The sequence below is a fragment of the Notamacropus eugenii genome, chromosome 4 (genome assembly GCF_028372415.1).
Source record: "Notamacropus eugenii isolate mMacEug1 chromosome 4, mMacEug1.pri_v2, whole genome shotgun sequence".
Classification (NCBI taxonomy): Eukaryota; Metazoa; Chordata; class Mammalia; order Diprotodontia; family Macropodidae; genus Notamacropus; species Notamacropus eugenii.
Window position 1 is genome coordinate 238,712,421 of NC_092875.1, and position 20,441 is coordinate 238,732,861.

Sequence of the window (20,441 nt, forward strand, 5' to 3'; positions counted from 1 at the left end):
ACCTCCTTTTCCATCTGGCCAATTCTGCTTTTTAGGGCTTCTTCTCTTCATTGGCTTTTTGGATCTCTTTTACCATTTGGGTTAGTCTATTTTTTAAAGTGTTATTTTCTTCAGCATTCTTTTGGGTCTCCTTTAGCAAGCAGTTGACTCATTTTTCATAATTTTCTTGCATGACTCTCATTTCTCTTCCCAAGTTTTGCTCTACTTCTTTTGCTTGATGTTCAAAATCCTTTTTGAGCTCTTGCATGGGCTGAGACCAATTCATATTTTTCTTGAAGGTTTTGGATAAAGGAACTTTGACTTTGTTGTCTTCTGTTCGCATGCTTTGGTCTTCCTTGTCACCAAAGTAAGATTCTATAGTCTGATTCTTTTTCTGGTTTTTGCTCATTTCCCTAGTCATTTATTTGACTTTTGAGCTCTTTGTCAAGATAGTTCTCTGCTTCCAGTGGGCGTGGGGAGTATATTTCAGCCACTGGATCCCCCCACAATCTATATAGGCCTAGAGATCCAGAAACAGTGGCTGCTACTGCCCCTGCTGTTGCTGTGGCTGCCATGGGTTCTTTCACCCCTCCCCTCTCTGCCATCCTGGGCCTGGGGCCAGACCACTTTGCTCTCTCACATCAGCCCCACAGGTTTTTCCCACTGACCTTCCAATTTGTCCCCAGTGTTTTGGGGTCATGAAGTCTGGAAACCACCACAGAAGCCCAAGATTCATTCCCCCCAGACTGGCTCAAGTCCTCTCTGTGACAGACTGGCCCACACTGGACTGTGCTCTGTTCCCAGCTTGGTGCAATAGACACTTCCAGGTGACCTTCCAGGCTGTCTTGGGCTGGAGATTTGCTTCACTTCATCATTCTGTGGGTTCTGAAGTTCCAGAATTTTCTTAGAGCCATTTTTTTTACAGGTATTTGGCTGGGTTTGTGGGGAGTGTTCTAGAAAATCCATGCCATTACTCTGCCATCTTGGTTTGCCTCCTACCCCCATTGGATATTCTTAACTTATCTTATAGATATCTTATAGACATTTTAAACTTAACATGTCTAAAACTGAACATTATTTCCCTGAAACCCTCCTTTCTTCCTAACTCTCATGTTATCATTCAGTTGTTTGTCCTTTGTTCTTGAAGAGGACCAGTGACATCAGGATGGTGATGTCTTGACTTGTTTGTCTTTGACATCAGCCTCACTCTCTCCTCCAAAGTCATCTGAGTCTGCTCAGTACACTTACTATACTATCACTATTCTTCTAGTCATATAATTTTACAGCCTTGTATTATCCTTGACTCCTCATGCTCTTACTTAGCATTTTTAATAAGTTATCAAACCCTGTTGATTCTGTCTTCATTACATCTCTTATTTTGTGGGGAAAAAAATCACAGTTTCGTTTATTTTCATAGGAGACAGAAAGTAACAGGTCCATGACATAGAAGCTCAAAAAAGAAACATCATCAAGCTGTGTTAAGGTTCATTACATCTTTTGTATATGCTTCCTTTTCTTCTATCAACACTGATTCAGGCTCTTATAACCTCATACCAGACTGTTGCAATATTCTCCTATTTTGTTTCTCTTCCCCAAGTCTCTTCCCACTTCAGTCCATCCTCCATTCAACTACCAAGGTGATTTTCCTAAAACATAGGTCTGACATACCCCTCCCTAAAACTCCAATGGCTTCCTATTGTCCCTAGGACCAAATTTAAAATGCTCTGCTTGGCATTCAGAGCCTACAATAACTTGACATCTTCCTAACTTGTCAGTCTTCCACCTTACCTGCTCTATGATCTGTACTCTATGATCCAGCTACATTGACCTACTTGCCACTCCTTAAACATAACATTCAATCTTTCTGACTTCAAGACTTTTCACTGCCTGGAATGCTCTTTCTCCTCATCTCCATCTCCTGGCTTCTAGGCCCATCTAAAATAGCACATTTTTTCAAGAAAGCTTTCCTGATTCCTTTTAATGCTAGTGCTTTCCCTCTGAAATGATCTTTAATTAAGCATGTTTGTGTGTGTGTGTGTGTGTGTGTGTGTTTGTGTATGTCTTATTTTTACATAATTGTTTCCATGTTGTCTCTCCAATACAATGTGAACTCCTTGGGAGCAAAAACCGGGTATTATTCTCTTTTCTTATTTTCCTTCTTTTTTATGGATTTCTTTCTTTTCTGAGATTGTATGATAGAAATTTGCAGTAGACCCAAAGTCTCCTAACTTATTCCAGCTCCATTCCACAGCATGTGGATATGAGTGAAGGAGCAAGATGGTAGGAGTAATGTAGAGTTAGGGCTTGGTCCTCAGTTGGGGCTTGGAATAAGTGGGGGTGATAGGATAAAACAGAAGTGGGACATTTGTGGTTGATGGCAAGATGAAAGTCATGACCATCTTCCTCGTACAGTGGATAAGTAGGTCATGGGAAAAGAAGATATTGAAGAATAAAGAGGTTAGGATATATCTGGCAGACCATACATTTGTATGTTGAGGTCCCCTATTTTGAGAGGAGGAGTTGTGATTTGGAAAGATGATGAGCCAGTGACTGAATGCACCGGGGAAGGAAGGAGAATTTCATGGGCATGGATACATAATGCCATGAGCATCTGCACTGGATGACAAATGTGAATGTCATGGACTTCAAAGGCATGATAGTGGTGGAGGGAGAGTATGGAAATGACAATGAAAAACTAGGAATATTTCAAATTTCCTACCAGTGGAGACTCCCAGTGAATTAAATGGAAAAGGTATGACTGGAAGTTCAATTTGTATTGGAAAGGGTGATCAGGGATGCAGGGTAATCCAAGGGGAGAACTAAGTCTCTGTCCATTTCAGAAGATGGAAGAAGAGAAAGAAGATAGCAATTAAGATGAAAGCAATCTTGTCAATTATGGAAGAGGCTCACTGGAAGAGACACAATGGGAAGGGGCAGGTAGATCTAAAGAAGACCACTATGTGTGTTTGATGCTCCCAGCCCTGGGAGGTAGATGACAATGTTAGTCCCATTTTACAGTTGTGGAAACTGAGGGACACAGAGTAAATGATTTACCCAGGATCATATGGCTAGTAAGATTTGGAGGCTGGATTTGAAGTTTGATCTTCTTGATACTAGGCTGAATTCTCTATCCATTGCCCCACCAGCTGCTGGGCAGAGTAACTGTTATTTCTATTGATAGAGAACCCTATCAGTTTGTTGAGACATTTGACAATGTTAAGGACTTTGACAGCAAAAATGTTCTTTTTCTGGTTCTTCAGTAATTGTAACTGTTGAGCAGATGGGGGTTGTAGTACCTGCAGAGGAAGCTATGGAAATGCAGCCTATCAAGGTTTGTTTTCAACAGTGATGGCTGAGGTGATCTAGTTTGTTAGCAGGTTTGGCATTTTGTGGTTCACTGCTTTTTCTGGGGCTTTTGGGCTTGCCTGACTGGTGTTGGGTCAGTGACAGTTGCTGGGGGTATATCTCTTCTCCACAAATGTTTCTCCCCTTATTGATGATGGTGGAGATTAAACTAGAATCAGGGCCAATGATCTAGCAGGGGTGGGGAACCTTTGGCCTTGAGGCCACATGTGGCCCTCTAGGTCCTCAAGTGCTACCCTTTGACTAAATCTAAATTCACAGAACAAATCCCCTTAATAAAAGTATTTACTGTGTAAAACTTAGACTCAGTCAAAAGCACACCTAGAAGGCCACATGTAGCCTTGAGGCCACAGATTCTTCCCCCCTGTAGGAGGCACTGCAATTCCTGAGACTCACAGCCTCTAGGTCCTGAGCTATCTCCACTGGGATCTGAGGAGAGCAGTGGTCTAGGTGCTGTTGGTTTGACTGGCCTGTACATGTCAAACCATGTACATGTTGATAATGTTTGCTATAAAATTTTGGAATAATCTCTTTGTTCTCTCTGAAGCGGACTCAGAGAGTGCCTCTTCCTGTGTCAGCAAAGGCCAGCCAGGGCTGACTCTGCACTCCTTGGGAGACCTTTAACCTATGACATATCTTGAATAATGGGACTCTTCTTTGTATCTTATTATCTATAGACACATACTATGTTATGACATATCTTGAATAATGGACACATACTATGTTATGGGATATTAATGGTAAAGAAAAATAGGCATCCTGGGTTTCTATTGAACATTGTTTGCCCTTTCCTGCATCAGTTATCTGTTTGGGGCAGGAAGCCTGCCACTTGCTAGTGGTGGGATTTCCTTCCTTCCTTGTCACCGAGACATATGTTTACCCAGCTTGGAATCCCAACATTTGATTGACATTGCTTTGTTAATTGTCTTGTCTTACTGAATTTATGATTTGCTTAGTTAAGAGAGTTTCCTCCTCATGGCAAAATGTATATAAGCCAGAGGATTTCTGCACTGGGTAGCCAGAACATTTCTGGCTCCATAATGCATTATGTAACTGTTTTCTTTATGGGGAATTGATTAATTAATTAAATCATAATATGTATGCATTTAGCCATGTTGCCTTTTCTTAACAAAGTTTTCAGGTCAACAATGTCAAATCAGAATGTCAAACATGCCTCCCTAAGGATACGTCATCTATGCTGGCTTACTTTTGGAGGACATTTCTCTATTACCTGGCTAGAGCCAGAGCCCTGGGAGAACTTTATATTTCATATCCCAACGTAGGCCTCAACTGCCCTCCCTGCAGTATATGAAAAACAGCCTTATCATGACAAATAGCACTAAAAAGATAACAGAGACCCTGTATGGCATATTAAGAGCCAATTCCTCGCAGGCTTAAGGAAAAACAAATGAAACATTAAATTGCTCTATAAATGTGGATTATGGCTATTAACAATGTAATTAGTCATATGAGCAACTGGTAGAAATGAGAATGTAGCTAGGTCCTGATTAATGCAAATAATAGATTCCCCCAAGTGGGCATGTATATTTAAATTTGTACTGTTCAAAGTTATAATTATGTAAAATAGAGTATTTGGTTCTAGCCCAGTGGAAATATGCAGTGTAAACTTGAATAATGCGAACACTTCAGGAGATTCATTATTCACACTAAGTGAGACCTAACTGTCCTGCTTAACTACTACAGCTACTACTGCTACTACTACTATTGAGCATTTTTATAGGGGTTTTATTCATTGTCTCGTTTTATCCTCACAGCTCTAGAAAGTAGGTGCTATTATTATCCCCTTTTGACAGATGAGGAAACTGAGGTCAGCTGAGGTTAAATAACTTGCTTAGGTCACACTTTTAGACACGAGGCCATATTTGAACTAGATCTATCCTGAGACCCTCAGGCCCAGTGCTCTACCTATTGTTTAACCTAGTCTTCTGAATGGAGAATTTTTTTTTACTTTAATATAAGGAAAAAGTTGCTAACTTCCACCACCAGGTCACATTAATAGACATATTACTTTTCCTGTCCATTAAGAAGGATCTGGTGCTAGGTGCCCCATGCTCACTCTGGTGGTTGTACATGTCTCCCCTCCACCTCCAGGAGGAAATAACCTCTATGGTTCTCAATGAGTGAATAATCTTCTATCTAGCAGTTCTGTATCACTGAGTTGGGGGTAGTGCTGACTTTCTGTCTAGGGGGCATTGATTTACCGAATGGAGTCAATTCTTAAGCCCTCATCTTGAATAAATCCCACCTCTTCTCTTGTAGTGTTTATAGGTCAGTAAGTCTTAGTCACATGGTCTCACTATGATGGAGTTGGCTCCTCGTAGTTACAGAAGGCTTGCTTGGATACTACATATAGTACTTCAAATAGAATAAATTAAAAACAAAAAAATGCATAACAATAAGGAAATGCATTTTAAATGTATATATGTGTGTATATATGCATATGAGTATATGTATATAAAATAGACACACACACCCATACACACACACAGAGACAGAGAGAGTGCTCAGCTATAGCCCTACAGTCTCTTTCGGATCCTGAGAGTCTCCAGAAGATATGTAAGATATTCAACCAAGGACTTTCAGGAAATATTCAGTTCAGTTTAATTAGCCCTTGTGACTATTCCTCTTCTGAGCAGGCAAAACATGATAGACAAAAATAATCCAGTTCAAAAGTGATGCTCAACCCACACATCCAGCAGGGCCAGGCATCAGATGAAGAGCCAAGAACTCAGGATCTAGGACCTGCCTCAAGGACACAGCGTGGACTCAGGATCTGATGTGAGTTGAAGGCCAGTGCTTTTTCTGTCTTTATTTTTTAGTTCTCGTGACTGACAGGGACCCTAACAAATTGCTACTGTGGCTAGCCTATCTCTGGAACCAGATGAGTAGACTGAGTGGCAGGCTCTGACAAGGAGCAGTGCCACCAATCCAACCTCATGTCTCTCTGATGTTCAGTTCTCTTTTTCTTTAACATCTCTATTACAGTTGCATCTCATCACTTCATCTCTTGTTCCTCCTTTCTGCAGGTGGGGGAAGGTAAACAAGAGTGAGAGAGGGATTATATAATAATGAGTTCTCTAAAAGTGATACCGAGGAAAGCAATGAGTTCCTCATCTGTGATGGTCTTCAAACAGAAGATTTATGACCTCTTGTTAGATATGGAAGAGATTCCTATTCAGTTGTGAGTCAATCCAATGACCTCTTAGTTCCCTTTGTCCAGTGATATTCTGTAAAGGTTTTGTCATATCCATTTCTAGAATATACTATAAAGACTGAGCTTGTGGGGCAAGGGTAACATAACCTTAGTGGAATAAGCATTAGAATTGTAATCAGGCCTGGGTTCAAATCCCAGGTCTGACCTTTACAAACTCTGAGATTCCAAGCAAGCAATTCTGAGCCTCAATTTTATTAATCTGTAATGTGAGTATAATAATACTTGTATTCCTTAACTCATTTTTTTTTTGCAAGCAAGTAACTTTGTGATGCTTCTGGTTCTACGACATTAGGGAAATTTTCATTACCCAAACTAAGTTGTTTCTACTATATCGGATATTCCACTATTGCATACCTAAGTCTCTTTCCACCAGCTTAAATCTGTTCAGAATATAGTTGAGGGAGGGGAGAAAAAGACTCATTCAGGAAAGTATGAAAATAAGTTTTACTTTGAAAAAAGGAGCTTAGAAAAGTTTGTACCGGCTTCTGAAAACCTTTCCTATACCTTTTCAAAACACAGGATTACTTTCTACCTAATCTCCCTTACTCTCATAATTGCATATTTTCTTCAACTGATGAGGCTTCTTGAAGTATGTGCAAGTAGGCACCTTGGGGAACATTTTCCCAACTCCATTTCTCATCAAATGAAAGTATTTCCCTTGTGTGCTGGAAATGATAGACAATGTCAAGGGGTAATCTGACACCTTTTGCCTTTGAGCCTTTTCTTTTCTCTTTATAGGGTTGGCAAGAAAGGCTTCTAGCAGAAAGTAATTCAGGTATGAAATATAGCCATAGAATTTTCCTAAAAAAAGACTGATTTTTCTCTTTAAAAGGCACTTTTTCTTCTTAAAGATCCACCACTTCTAAGGGAATAGTTACAACCAAATCTGATTAACTATATCAAAGTTAACTCTCAGTTTCCACCCTTAACCGTTTTTTACACACTGATACTGACATGGAAGGGATCACAGGAGATAATTATTTGACTGGTAAAAGTATAAAACTGGCAGCCAAACCACTATGTGCTTAATTTTCTCCACGTGTTTGGAGTTATATTGTCCTGTTGTAGGTTAATCCAGTTTACTCACAAAGAAGACTGCTTATTGAATGATATCCAAAGGAGAAAGATAAGACGTATCAAACAGGCAGGAACAGATTCAAATGTGCTTGGGAAATATTAGACAAAATAAATAAAATGCAGTAATATATCCATATATGTGTATATCTGTGTGTGTATATATACATATGTATATATGCATATATAGAATATTAATATGTGATTTTCTAAGTCAATGTGCAAATCCTTAGGTATGGCTTAGTAGTGCCCATTTCTATTTGAGTTTGACACCACCATGATAGCTAATTCATTAATTTTCCAATCAAACTATAGCCTTTACCTTCCACATTCAACTGGAATTTTTATGGATTGTTTGAAAAGAATCTACTAAAAGTTGTACCATTCAGTCCCATTACTACACAATTTACTACATGAATGAAGACAAGCAGGTCAAAATATGTCCTCAGACACAATCATCATATATGTAAAAGTGGGATGTGCCAGTGTGTTAACAAGTTTCACTGTTTAAGTCAAATAATAAGTTAAATATTTAAGTCAAGTAATAAGTCAAATATTTATCACTGAGCACAAAATACCAATCTAGGCATCAAGGAGATACAAAGAGAATACCAAAACCTACCTGTTCCTTTCACTCAGGGGGATTATAGTCTTCTAGGACATTGTTGTCCAACTCCAGTAGAAAGTGACTTAGAAATCATAAGTTAACATTGTCTGTTTAGTGGTATTTTTATTTCTTTTGTTAAATGTTTCCTAATTACATTTTAATCTTGTCTAGACACACTCAGGTGTTTTGCAGGTGGGGTGGCGTCAGTAGGAAATCTGATACCTTTGTCCCAAAGCAGCACTTCTTAAACAACGGCTCTCAACTCCATATGAGGTCACAAAACATTTCCCAACAGATAGATGTTTCTGAGTGCACAATGACCAAAAATAAATTAAAAATCAACCGCGTAATGAATCTGAGGTATTTCTGGCAGTACTTGTCCATGTTGAATCACCCAACTTCACTGCAGCCTTGGCTCTGAACACAGTGTGCACACATTGTACTGAGCATGCCCTCAGGCCATGCAATGCCAACAAACACTGCCAAATCTGAAAAAGGGGTTGGGAATGGAAAAAGTTTAAAAAGCACTGTTCTAGAGACTACAACATGTCAAATCAATACACATTTGCTAAGTACATATCATGTGCCAGATCCTGTGCTAAGTTCTGGGGATAGAAATGCAAGCAAAAAAATTAATAATATATCCCTTCCCTCAAGGAGTTTACATTCTAATTAGGGAAGATAAAACATAAAAGGGAAGTATGGGGGAATAAGCTAATGAGCATGCTGGTAGTTATGTAATAAGTTAATTTACATAATTAACCATGTAATAAAATATAGCATACAAGACAGGTACACATACAATCATGAGAAGGCAGAGTAGGGGAACTTATTTTACATTGGATGAGGCATTTCATTTGGGTCAATAATAATAGGTGGGATTTCAACAGGTAAAGATTCTGGCTTAAGAGGGTTCTAAGAATAAGGCAAAACCAGAAATAGAAAAGCATAAAATATTTTGAGGGTGTTTGAGATCTAGAGTTTAATATCCATTGGAGAGAGTTGTATGAGATAAAACTGAAGAGGAAAATAAGCCTTGAATACCAGGCTAAGGTACTTGGACTTCACTGAATAGATAATAGGAAGCTGGTGAAGAGTTTTGATCAGAGTAGTGATTGACCAAAGCACAAGAAAGCTTCATCTGCCAATTATGCAAAGGACATGGTGGAAATGAAATGGATTACAAGGCATTTGGAATAGAAAAAGAATGAGTACAAAAGATATTTTGAAATAGAATCATTTAGGCTTGATAAATTGGTTAGAAATATTCAAGAGGCAGAAAGTTAAAGATAATGCCAAAGTTTAGAATATGGCTAATGCTATTAACTCAAATGGGAAAATCCAAGTGGGTTTTGGAGAAAAGATGAGTTGTTTGAGAGCTTCTGTGGGGATGTCCTTTAGGCATTTGGAAATGCAGGTTTGCAGGTAAAAACTGGCTAGAAAACAACTAATTTCAGAATGCTTATACATGTTCCAGGCTCCAAGGCATTTCTTTTGTATGTTATCATGACTTTCCTGGAAGCAGGGTCCCCAGTTTCTCCACATGGGAGGTGCTATCTGCACTTGAAGTAGTCTCTATTACACCTCACTGAACATCTGGAAATGAGGAAGATAAATTCTAGCATATCTCATAGAAAAATCCTGTAGTTGCTATCATTTAGGAGAAAAGGAGACTAGCTTATCCACTCGTTTTGAGGAGGTGATAACAATTGGCCTATGGTAACATCTGCTTTCTAATTTCTTTTAGTTAGAAGAGGAGAAGGAGAAGGTGAAAAAATGAATGCGACTTTCTGCTACACTGGCCATTCCCATGAATCACTTGAACTTTTATTTTAGGTTTTGCTTGGCAGTTTTTGCATTTTGAAAGATGGGTGATTTCATCACTGTCAGGATTTCCTCCACCAACATAGCATATGTTGCCTTTAATAAAAAGTTCATGATTTGCCTTTAGGCTAAGAAAAATTCTTTCCCTGATGTTAGAAACAAGGTTGATTTGCTTCTTCAAGCTTATTGAGACTTGTCCTTGGATGACAGAGTTCATTACTAGGCTTATAACCAAAGTTTGTCATCTTTCTGGGACCCCCCAGATCTTGCACTCTGTAAACATAGCTAAAGTCACTGTGTGCTAAGATGAGACTTTGGAGGAGGATTAAGTGCATGTTTTTATGGAGGACTTCATAATTTTGTCCTGATGGGAATTGTTAACATTGGAATATCTAGTAAACAAAGAATTTGGGAGATCATAGTTCTTGTCCTAGCACTACTGCTGCTCAGTATGGGAAAAACTAGGCTTTCCTTGTCTTTTCCACATTAGGGAAAAGTCTTTTTCCCTAGGCTTATTCTCCAAACAAGGCAAAAATAGACTAACCACACTGGTCCCATTTGACCTTGTGTACTGCAATGGAAGTGTGAGAATAAATGTGAAAATGCTTTTAGTTCTTGAGAAGGAAATCACTATTTAATTATTAACATGGATGGTGGTCAACAGTTAACCTCAGAGATGGAGCAAGTGTCTTTGGAGATTAACAGTCAGGCTGAAGGTGACTCCATGTTTGAATCAAACCAATATCAGATCTATATTAACTTTTGAAAATTGCTACCACATTACAGTAGAGCTGCTATAACGTTAGATGTGACAAGTTGGTTAAATTTGGTTGCTCAGATATCTTAAGATATATATCATTTTACTTGGGAATAAGATACAGTGGTATTCTTAGAGTTATTGGATTTTCTTCTCATTCTGGCTATTTTAGAAATCATTATTCTTGGGTGTTTGTTTCTGTTCTTATTCCTACCCTAAAATGGTAGTGAAAAAATGTCTACAGGTAAGGTTGGCTTTTTGTAAAGCTTCTGTTGGACAGCACTTAACCTGGTATGATTTGAAGGGTCTAGTAAAGGCTCTCTTACTTCAAAGATATCTTTCTTGAGAGAGTAGATAGTATGCTGGGGTTTTGAAAACCAGTCAATTCTTGCGTGCCCCTGAGTTAGTCATTCAATGCCTTTCTTAAACTATTTCTTCAGCATCCTCAGATCATAAGCGTTACTTACCTCAAAAGGTTGTTTTAATGATCACATGAGAGAATGCATATAAATGTTCCACAAATATTAAAACACTCTAGAAATGTCAACTCTTGTTGCTAATATTTTTCTTAGCTTTCTATAGATCTTTTGAAGATTCAGCTAGTTTTTTGGGCTATCTCAGTCTTATAAAATGAAGATAAACACAAAAGGCAAACACATTGAGTTGTTATTAGTCATTAACGTCATTGTAACATAATTTTTGTTTTACTATGTGACAGCTGATAGCTGTCCCCTTAGAGACACAAGAACAGCTAAGTTTCAACGGTGGGGGTGGGGAAGAGAGAGGAAGATGGAGAGAGAGAGTCAGAGAAACAAAGGAGGGAGAGAGAGTTGGGACAGAGAGAGGGAGAAAGGGAGGGAGGGAGGAGAGAGAGAGAGAGAAAGAGAGAGAGAGAGAGAGAGAGAGAGAGAGAGAGAGAGAGAGAGAGAGAGAGAGAGAGAGAGAGAGAGAGAGACAGAGACAGAGACAGAGACAGAGACAGAGACAGACACACAGCATATTGCCTGGGAGGGAATAAGAAAGATATCAAAGATGCTAAGCATAAATGTGCTTTTGTCTGGAGCATGTTTTTGCTTATGTGAATTTATGTTGCACGTTTAAAATAGAAAGGTAACTAAATCAGTAGATTTATCATTCTCAGCAGGATATGAAAGTGGCCATGCAAGAACTAATTATTTGGATATAGGCTATTTCCATAATTTTCAGCTAGGTAATAAACCATACACATTGTCATAGGTCATTCTTCACTGACTAATTGAATTAAATTCAAATGGTTTCAGAGCATATGGTAGATCACAATGGTGTGACCTCCTTGACTCTTTAATAGATAGTCCTGCTTTCTGCCCAGTTGTCATTTACCCTTTAGGTGCTGTAATGGAGTGTGCTGATAATCGTTGCTCTCCAGGACAGTTTTCCAGGAGCATAAAATAGGACCATGTAGTTATTTTGCATATCTTGTATGGGTCTAGTAGTTTTTTAGGTTAGTTTTGTAACTACCCTTGAGGATTTTTTACTTTCCATGTTTCCTCTTCCCCCACCCAAATTTCTTTTAGCCTTGCCACTGTCACTGAAACATTCAATTAAAACACAATTAAGCAAACTTTTCTTCACCTATATTTGCCTATTATTAAAGAACCAGCCTGGGTTTTTTTTTTTTTTTTTTGCATCTTCTTTGTTTTATCCCAAATACTCTTCTTTTCTCAAACCCATTCCCATATTGCAGAAAAAAATATTTGACAGGAGATCTCTCTGGCCTTCACATTCTCTCACCTGAAAAATGAGGGGGAATGAATTCAATGATCTTTTAGGACCTTTCTAGTTATAAAATTCTATGATACTTTAGTTTTAACAACCACGTTGCTTGGTTATGTGACTACTTCCAAAAACAGAGATCTGACCTTTAACACCTTTCTCTAACCTCAGCTACAGCATAGATTTCTATCTTATCTCTCTCAAATTGTCCTTCTTCAGCTGTGCAACACTAGATTTTCCAGGAAAACATCTTTACTTGAATTTTTATCTCCTTTTCATGGATATCTTGTTAGTCTCTTAAGTATTTTGCATTGAATTTTAGGTCTTTATTTAACTTAGTGTTTATCATTTTAGACAAGTTGAGTGAAATTCAACAAGCTTGGTACATTCAAGTGTTCAGATAACAGAGACTTTCTGAAGCCAGTATGCACTTTCATCACATGTGGAGGCATAGAGACCATGAAAAATGGATAAGGAAATGTTTACTCTCCCTTTCTCCTCTGTCTCTTAGATTTCCTGACTTTCTTTAAGACTTAGCTCAAATTCTACCTTCTGCAGGAGGCTTTCCCCATCCCTGGTTCCCTCAACTGCTGATGTATTCCTCTCTGATATTACCTTTCATATATCCTATATAATTTCACATGTATGCACCTACTTATTTACATACTATCTCCTGTATTAGAAAGGAGCCTTTTGAGTGAAGAGACTACTTTTGGCTTTCATTCCCAGTGCATAGTGCATACAAAGTGATAAATAATTCTGCTTGCTTGAACTTCACTTAATGAAACAAACTTTTAACATATAATGAGCTAACTGAGAAGTCTGTCTTAAAGAGTCTCCCTGAAGTCAATAGCTGGGGTGGGGGAGAAATTCCCTAGAAATTAGCTCACTGATAAGACCTTACCTACAATGAAACTAATAAGAAGGGGCAGCATTAAGGGTGTGTGTGTGTGTGTGTGTGTGTGTGTGTGTGTGTGTGTGTGTCTCTGTGTGTGTCTGTGTGTGTTGGGACTCTGTGGTGATTTGCATCTGAGGCTTTTATTTTTACATGTTGGCTATATGAAGGATACTGTCACATCATAGACATTTAATAAATGCTTGCTGAATGAGTGAATTACTATGTGATACCAGGCCATTAAAGAGAGATTCTAGTAGATGACTAGTTCTACTCCATAAAAGCAAGAACTTTCTCATTTTCTAACAATTAGAATTGTCAAGGACTTAGCTATTCACTGAGTTCCTCTTTACTTAACAGTCATTGCTTTTGTGTTTCCAACTCTTTGTGAACCTATTTGGAGTTTTCTGGGCAAAGATACCTGAATGGTTTAGCATTCCCTTCTCCAGTTCATTTTACAGGTGAGGAAACAAGCAGAGATAAGTGACTTGACTAGGGTCACACAGGTAGTGAGTGTCTGAGGCCAGATTTGAACTTAGGAAAATGTCTTCCTGATTCCAGGTCTGGCACTCTATCCATTGCACCACGTAGAAGTGTTCAAAGAGGATAACTGGTTACTTGTAGAGATGCAATAGATGAAAAGGTTCATGTTTCAGGCAAGTGGATGGACTAGATCAATGGTGTTAATTTTGAATAAAAATGGGGGCCTCTAAATTATACTTAAGAATCCCTGGGCTTCATGTATTGATTTAAAGAATTACATGTGTCTTTCTTTTTTTTATTAATACATCAACACATTAATATCAGAGAGGAGCTACGTTTCATTCTGATACAGGTTATACTTGGGAATGTTGTGAGTTGACAGTTTTAGTCTAAATCACTTCTCAGATCCACTCCAACTCTGAGATTCTAGAATTTAATGAACACTTGCATATTCATATTATCATTTGGTTATAGATAAGTTGGTTTTCTTCTTTTGAGAATTGTCTAGCAATGTTTTCAGACTCTTTATCAACTGGGGAATAGCTCTTATTCAAATGAATATGAATCAGTTTCTCATACTTTAAGACCTTATCAGAGAAACTTGCTGCAATTGTTTATATCTTAACCTTAGCTTTATTGGATTTTGTTGTGCAACAAAAAATTAATTTTATTCAATCAACCATGATCCTCTCTATTCCTGGTTTGGTTATAATTTTATTTTGCTTTCCACAGACGTGAGAGATAATTTATTCCATGTTTCTTTCATTTTTCTGTGTTTTAACTATATCAAGGTAAAATATCCCATTCGGAGCTCATCTTTATATAGGTCTAAGATGCTGATCCAAATTGAATTTTTTCCAACTACTATTTAATTTTCCTTGTAGTTTTTTAAATGATCATATAGTGAGTCCTTATCCTAGCAGCTGAGGTCTTTATATGTATTGAAACTTAGAGTGCCATTGTTTTGACATCATAGAGATGGGTGTCTACCAAAGGAAAAGACTACAATCTCTGACAAAGTGAGGACCTCCCTATAGAATGATGACCTGAATGACCTTCAGAGTAGATAATTTGTATTTTAACTGCTTTGTATTTGTTCTCTTTATATTTATTGTGCATATGCTTATATTACTTGTCTCCCCTTTAGAATATAAGCTCCCTGAGAGAGGGATTATTTCATTTTTTGCATTTTTATTCCTAGCACCTGGCACATAGGAGGTGCTTAATAAAATTTGTTATTGTTGTTATGTGACAATGTTTCTTTTGAAATTAGCTTCCTCTTTTTCCCTGTTCTAACTTTCTAGGTGAGAAACCTCGATCCGAACCTGAAGAAGCAAAACTACAGAATGCCAGCAAGCAGATTGTCCAAAATGCCATCCTTCGAGCTGTACAACAAGTCTCCCAGGAGAGCCAACAAAAGGAAGAACATGCCACAACGAGACTGCAGCTAGGGGTGGGAAAGCGCACCAAGAAGCATGAAAAGAAATAGCCAAGCTTTCCTGGTCTTCCTCTTAGTATTGCTCTCTTTCCAGCCTTCCTCTTAGAATCCACTGTGTCCCACTGCAACATTACCAACAAAGCCAACCAAAGCCCAATTAGCACCTAGAGGTAGTGTGATGCCACAGTAGCTGACAGTATTGCTTTCAAGAGCATTAGGTGACCAAGTTTATATTTTGGCAGTGCCTCTTAAACATATCAGAGGAAGAAAAGTGACATTGAAATTGCAAGTGCACTTTGAAGCACAATTTTTTGGGGGGCTGAATAATCTAGTTTTTTTTCTCCCCACTTCTGCCTTTCTTCATCTGTGTAGAAGTGAGTTTGATTGACTTATTGTGAAGTCCCTGAATATCTTCCTCATTGTTTTATCTTCTTCCCCAAAACAAAACAAACAATATGGTGGCAAAGGGAGGGCTTATCATTTCAAGTTACTTTGAAATACAGAGGAAGAGGTTCTCATGGGGTAGAGTTAAAGTACTACTAAGGCAAACTGGAGCAAAATGCTAGGATAGCAACTATTTGTAGATCCCACTGATACTAAAGCATGGACAGGGTAAACATGTATATTTGAACTCTTTATTTAAAAAAGAGAGAGTTGAGATTTCTCAAGAGCAAGTTTTTAGGTCATTTTTTTTCCTGAATCACAGGGTAGTGGTAGATGATATTTATCCTTTTCTATGCAGAAATCCTTTGGGGACACCAAGAATTCCTTTCACCATCTCAAGTCTTGAAATCAATCAGGCCCTGTGGGCAGGAGCTACTCTTGTTTGTTTTCTTTTAATATCATCTTGAACATCAGGCAGAGTCCCTGGACTTTAGAGATGAAGCTCACCTACACTGTAGCCAGTTCTCTTTGGGACTGGCCCTTGGCCCATATTTTAGGGAGGAGCCCTATGGTGTGACAAATACCATTTGATAATATTGTAATCTCAAGGTTTATGTCTTCATTAGTACCCTTTCCTCATTTTGGGAAAGATTAGTTCACTCACAAGGCAGTTATGATTTTTTCTTTAATGTGCCATGAAAATCATACAGAAATTCTCACTCTCAACCTCATTTCATTTTTTTCCCGATACTTTGAAGCTTGAACACATAATAATAAAGATAGTCTTTATGATTGTGTAAGCTAAGGTGTGCGTGTGTATGTGTGTGTATGAAATAACTACTCTTTCAAGTCTTGTGACTCATAGTCAACAAAGGCATTTTCTGATATGGCAAGCCTTTTCATAGTCCTTATGGCTTTTCCATCTTTAAAATTTTAAGATGATAACTACAGGCTTTTCTGTCATTACCATTCTATGATTGGGGCAAGGAGATGATGTAAGGTAGATCAAAGGTATTTCACCTTTGCTCAAACTTCTCTACTGCATCTGCTAGCCTCTTAATAGTAATGCTTGTGTTGTCTAGATAAAATAGCAGAGCAGAGGATTAGCAGAGGACTATGGTGACTGATATTAAATTTTTCATACCAGAATTCCAATATGTTATACTTTCTGTGATGGATGGGGTAGATATTAACAGAAGAATGAAGGTAATCCCTTCTCCACTCTGTTAGATGGTTCCCACTGTGCACAGATGGAATAAAGTTACAGGGGAAGGGATTCATTTAAATGCAGTTTGCAACCCAAAGATCCACAAAATTTCATAGCAGAATTGGTGATAGTCAAAGTTTAAAAATGTCTAAAGGAAGATGCTGTGCTATGATAATATATTGCATAGTAGAAATGAAAGTATTTAGGGGAAATACACATAAATAAATTCAAGTGCTTGTATCCTGCAAATAACTGGGTGTGATTTATTTCTCTGAGATCATCTCCGCGTTTACTGTTCATGTCTGTCTTATGATTGTTAGCAATGAGTCCATCAACCATTTTTCCTATTTGATGTGTACCTATGTTCATGTTTCCAACGTATTTGGGAACATCTCTATGGCTTAACATGACAGTGCTCAAACCTCTGTATCTGAATGTTATTTATAATTAAATACTTTGTCCATATTGGAAACATTTTGTCTGTGTATTTTAAGGAATGTCATCACTGGGATGTGGGGGATCATTTTATGTCTGCTTTTTGTATTTCAGCATAAAACATTGTGAATCTGCAAAGGGATTACTAGGCAGTAAAAATCAGGGCAATCCAAATATGTCAGAGCATGTGCTATAAAGTTTCTTTAACCTTTTCCAACAAGCACTAATTAAGCACTTACTATTTGCAACACTGCCTTAGGCACTAATGTATGATTATAAGAAGACTGTCTCCTTAAGACTGTCAAATTACATCAAAGATAATAGTTCACATTTCTGATACTTTAAGGTTTGAAAAGCATTTTGCATGTGTTATTTCTTTTAATTCTTACTACAACCCTATGGCCAAAGAGCCATAGTTAACCATATTTTTTAAAGATAAGTGAACTAAGGCTGAGAAAGTTTAAGTGATTATCCCCATTTTAGAGATGAGGAAATTGAAGATGAGAAATGTTAAGTGAATTGCTTTAGGTCACAAAGCTGACATATGTTGAGCTGAGATTCCATTCCTGCTCTTCTTGACTCAGTCTAGCCTTCTATCTACTGTACCACCTAAATGTCTTATCAAGAGAACATGACTCAGTCAAGATGGAAGACAAGTATTCAGTTTAGCTCTCCCAACATTCTTTTCCAAAAATCTTTAAAATAATGCCTCAAATCAAATTCTGGAGTAGCAGAGGAAACAATAAGTCAGAATTAGACATTGCTCCAACCCAAGAAACTTAGGAGAACAGAAAGAAAGATCTGTGACATGGGGGTGGAGATTAGCTTGGAGCCCACCATATATGACACCAGTAAAGAAGTAATTGGAAGAATCCACTCATTACTCACCTGAAAGAGCTCCCAAAATGAAAATTGCAGGAATATTATAGCCAAATTCCAGAACACCCAGGTCCACGAGAAAATACTTCAAGCAGCAAGAAAGAAACCATTAACTACCATGGAACCTCAGTCAAGATCACATAAGATTAAACATAACAGCTACAACATTAAAGAAGCACAGGGCTTTGAATATGATATTTTAGAAGGTAAAAGAGCTAGGATTATAGCCAAGAATAATCTACCCAGAAAAACTGAGTGTAGTCCTTCAAGGAAAAAAAATATATTTATGTGTATGTGTGTATACATACAGCTAGGTGGTGCAGTGGATAGAACACCAGTTCAGGAGGCAGGAGGACCTGAGTTCAAATCTCACCTCAGACACTTGACACTCAGTAGCTGTGTGACCTTGGGCAAGTCACTTAACCCCAATTGCCTGGGTCATCTCCAGTCATCCTGATGAATATCTGGTCACTGGATTCAGATGACTCTGGAGGAGAAGTGAGACTGGTGACCTGCACAGCCCTCCCTCACTCAAAAAACAAAGTCAAGTGCAAGTCATGTCATTATTTCTCTGATGGCATAGTCTTCTTCGGCAACAAAGGACAAACACACATGTATGACAGAAAATCAAAATCCCTTTCTTTGTTACTTTGCTCCCCCTTGCACATTCTCCAGCTTTTCTAAATCTTTCCTAAAATGTGATACCCAGAACTAAATACAAAACTCCAAACACTGTCTGTCCAGTTCAGAGTAGAGTAGTTTCACCAATTCCTTCTTCCTGAGACTTATGCCCCTTAGCAAAGTCTAATATACTTTTTGCTTGTTATGTTAAATTGTTGACTCATGTCAACAATTATCTTGGAGCATAAGTGACTTGCCCAAAGACACATAGTTAGTAAATCTCAGAACTCTGGATTCCAACCTATTTTGACCCCTAGTTCATTCCACCACCACCACCCTCCAACTCTTACCCCACTATGCAAAATTGTCTGCCTCAAACTCTGTTGATTAGCCTTTAATTGCCTGCCCAGTTAGACTTCTATCATGTATCAAAGTGCAAGATATTCAATAGAACACAAAGGAGTATGGCACAAGAACCTCTCTTGACAGAAATAGAGACATTTCACATTTTGGTAAACTGAATTGATGTTTTAGGACATTCAGGACAAACACAAAAGAAATACTTCTTTCTAGCAATTCTCTTCTACTACAAACATTCCTACCCAGTATCTTCCTCTATTTACAAAATTTACCCTTTCCCATTGTCATTTACCCTGCCTCCATGGTTTCAACCCACTAAAGCCATTATTTGTCTCTTACAGATAGCAGATTTTCATCTTTGGATTAAAAACTGCCTTTTAGCCATTCAAATCATACACCACCTTCTAATTTTCAGATCACTTCAAAGATCTAGATAGGTTGTCCCTAGTTATCATTTTTTAGAGAACTTTGGTGGGTAGTCATCTAGTCACCAGTAATAGTTTCTACTCCTACATGTACAAGCACAGTTATGACACCTCCTAGACTGAATAGCCTACTTTCCATTCTGTGGGCAAGAGCTTTGTAGCATGGGATAGTGAAAAACACATTAAATTTGGAGTCAGACCTGGGACAAGTTACAACCTTTTTAGATCTCATTTTGTTTGTCTTAAAAATGGTGGACTACATGGTCTCTAATTTTTTTTTCCAATTCCAAGTCGTGTGGTATTTATAGATATTGAGACAGCTAAGTGTTGAAGTGGATAGAACACTGGACTTGGAGTCAGGAAGGCCTGAGTTCTAATCCTACCTCAAACACTTAATTAGCTGTCTGACCTTGAAAAAAATCACCTAATCTCTTTCATCTCAGTTTCCTAATCTATAAAATAGCAAGAGCTCCTATCTCCAGGATTGCTGTGAGAGTCAAGTGAGATAGCACATAAAGTGTTTACAAACCTTAAAGGCAATATAAATGCCTAGTTATAATTCATAATAAATAATATTACTGTTGTTGTTATTCAGTGTACTGGTTGGTCGGTTTTTCCATACCTTGGGAAATAAATGAAGATATATCAATTTTCTGTTTTAAACCTCTTCAGATAAAAATCTCAAGCATGGAACTAAGAATGGAACCCACAACTGGTAGCTCT

The 20,441-nt window shown here is 38.0% G+C and overlaps 1 protein-coding gene across 1 annotated transcript; it reads left to right on the top strand.

Moving 5' to 3' along the window:
- The first annotated feature begins 10,728 nt into the window (after positions 1–10,728).
- On the top strand, positions 10,729–17,394 carry AKAIN1 (A-kinase anchor inhibitor 1). Its single transcript, XM_072606606.1, has 2 exons — positions 10,729–10,798; positions 15,274–17,394. Exons 1-2 carry the CDS (start codon positions 10,729–10,731, stop codon positions 15,456–15,458), a joined length of 255 nt encoding a protein of 84 aa, XP_072462707.1. The 3' UTR covers positions 15,459–17,394.
- The last annotated feature ends 3,047 nt before the right edge of the window (positions 17,395–20,441 follow it).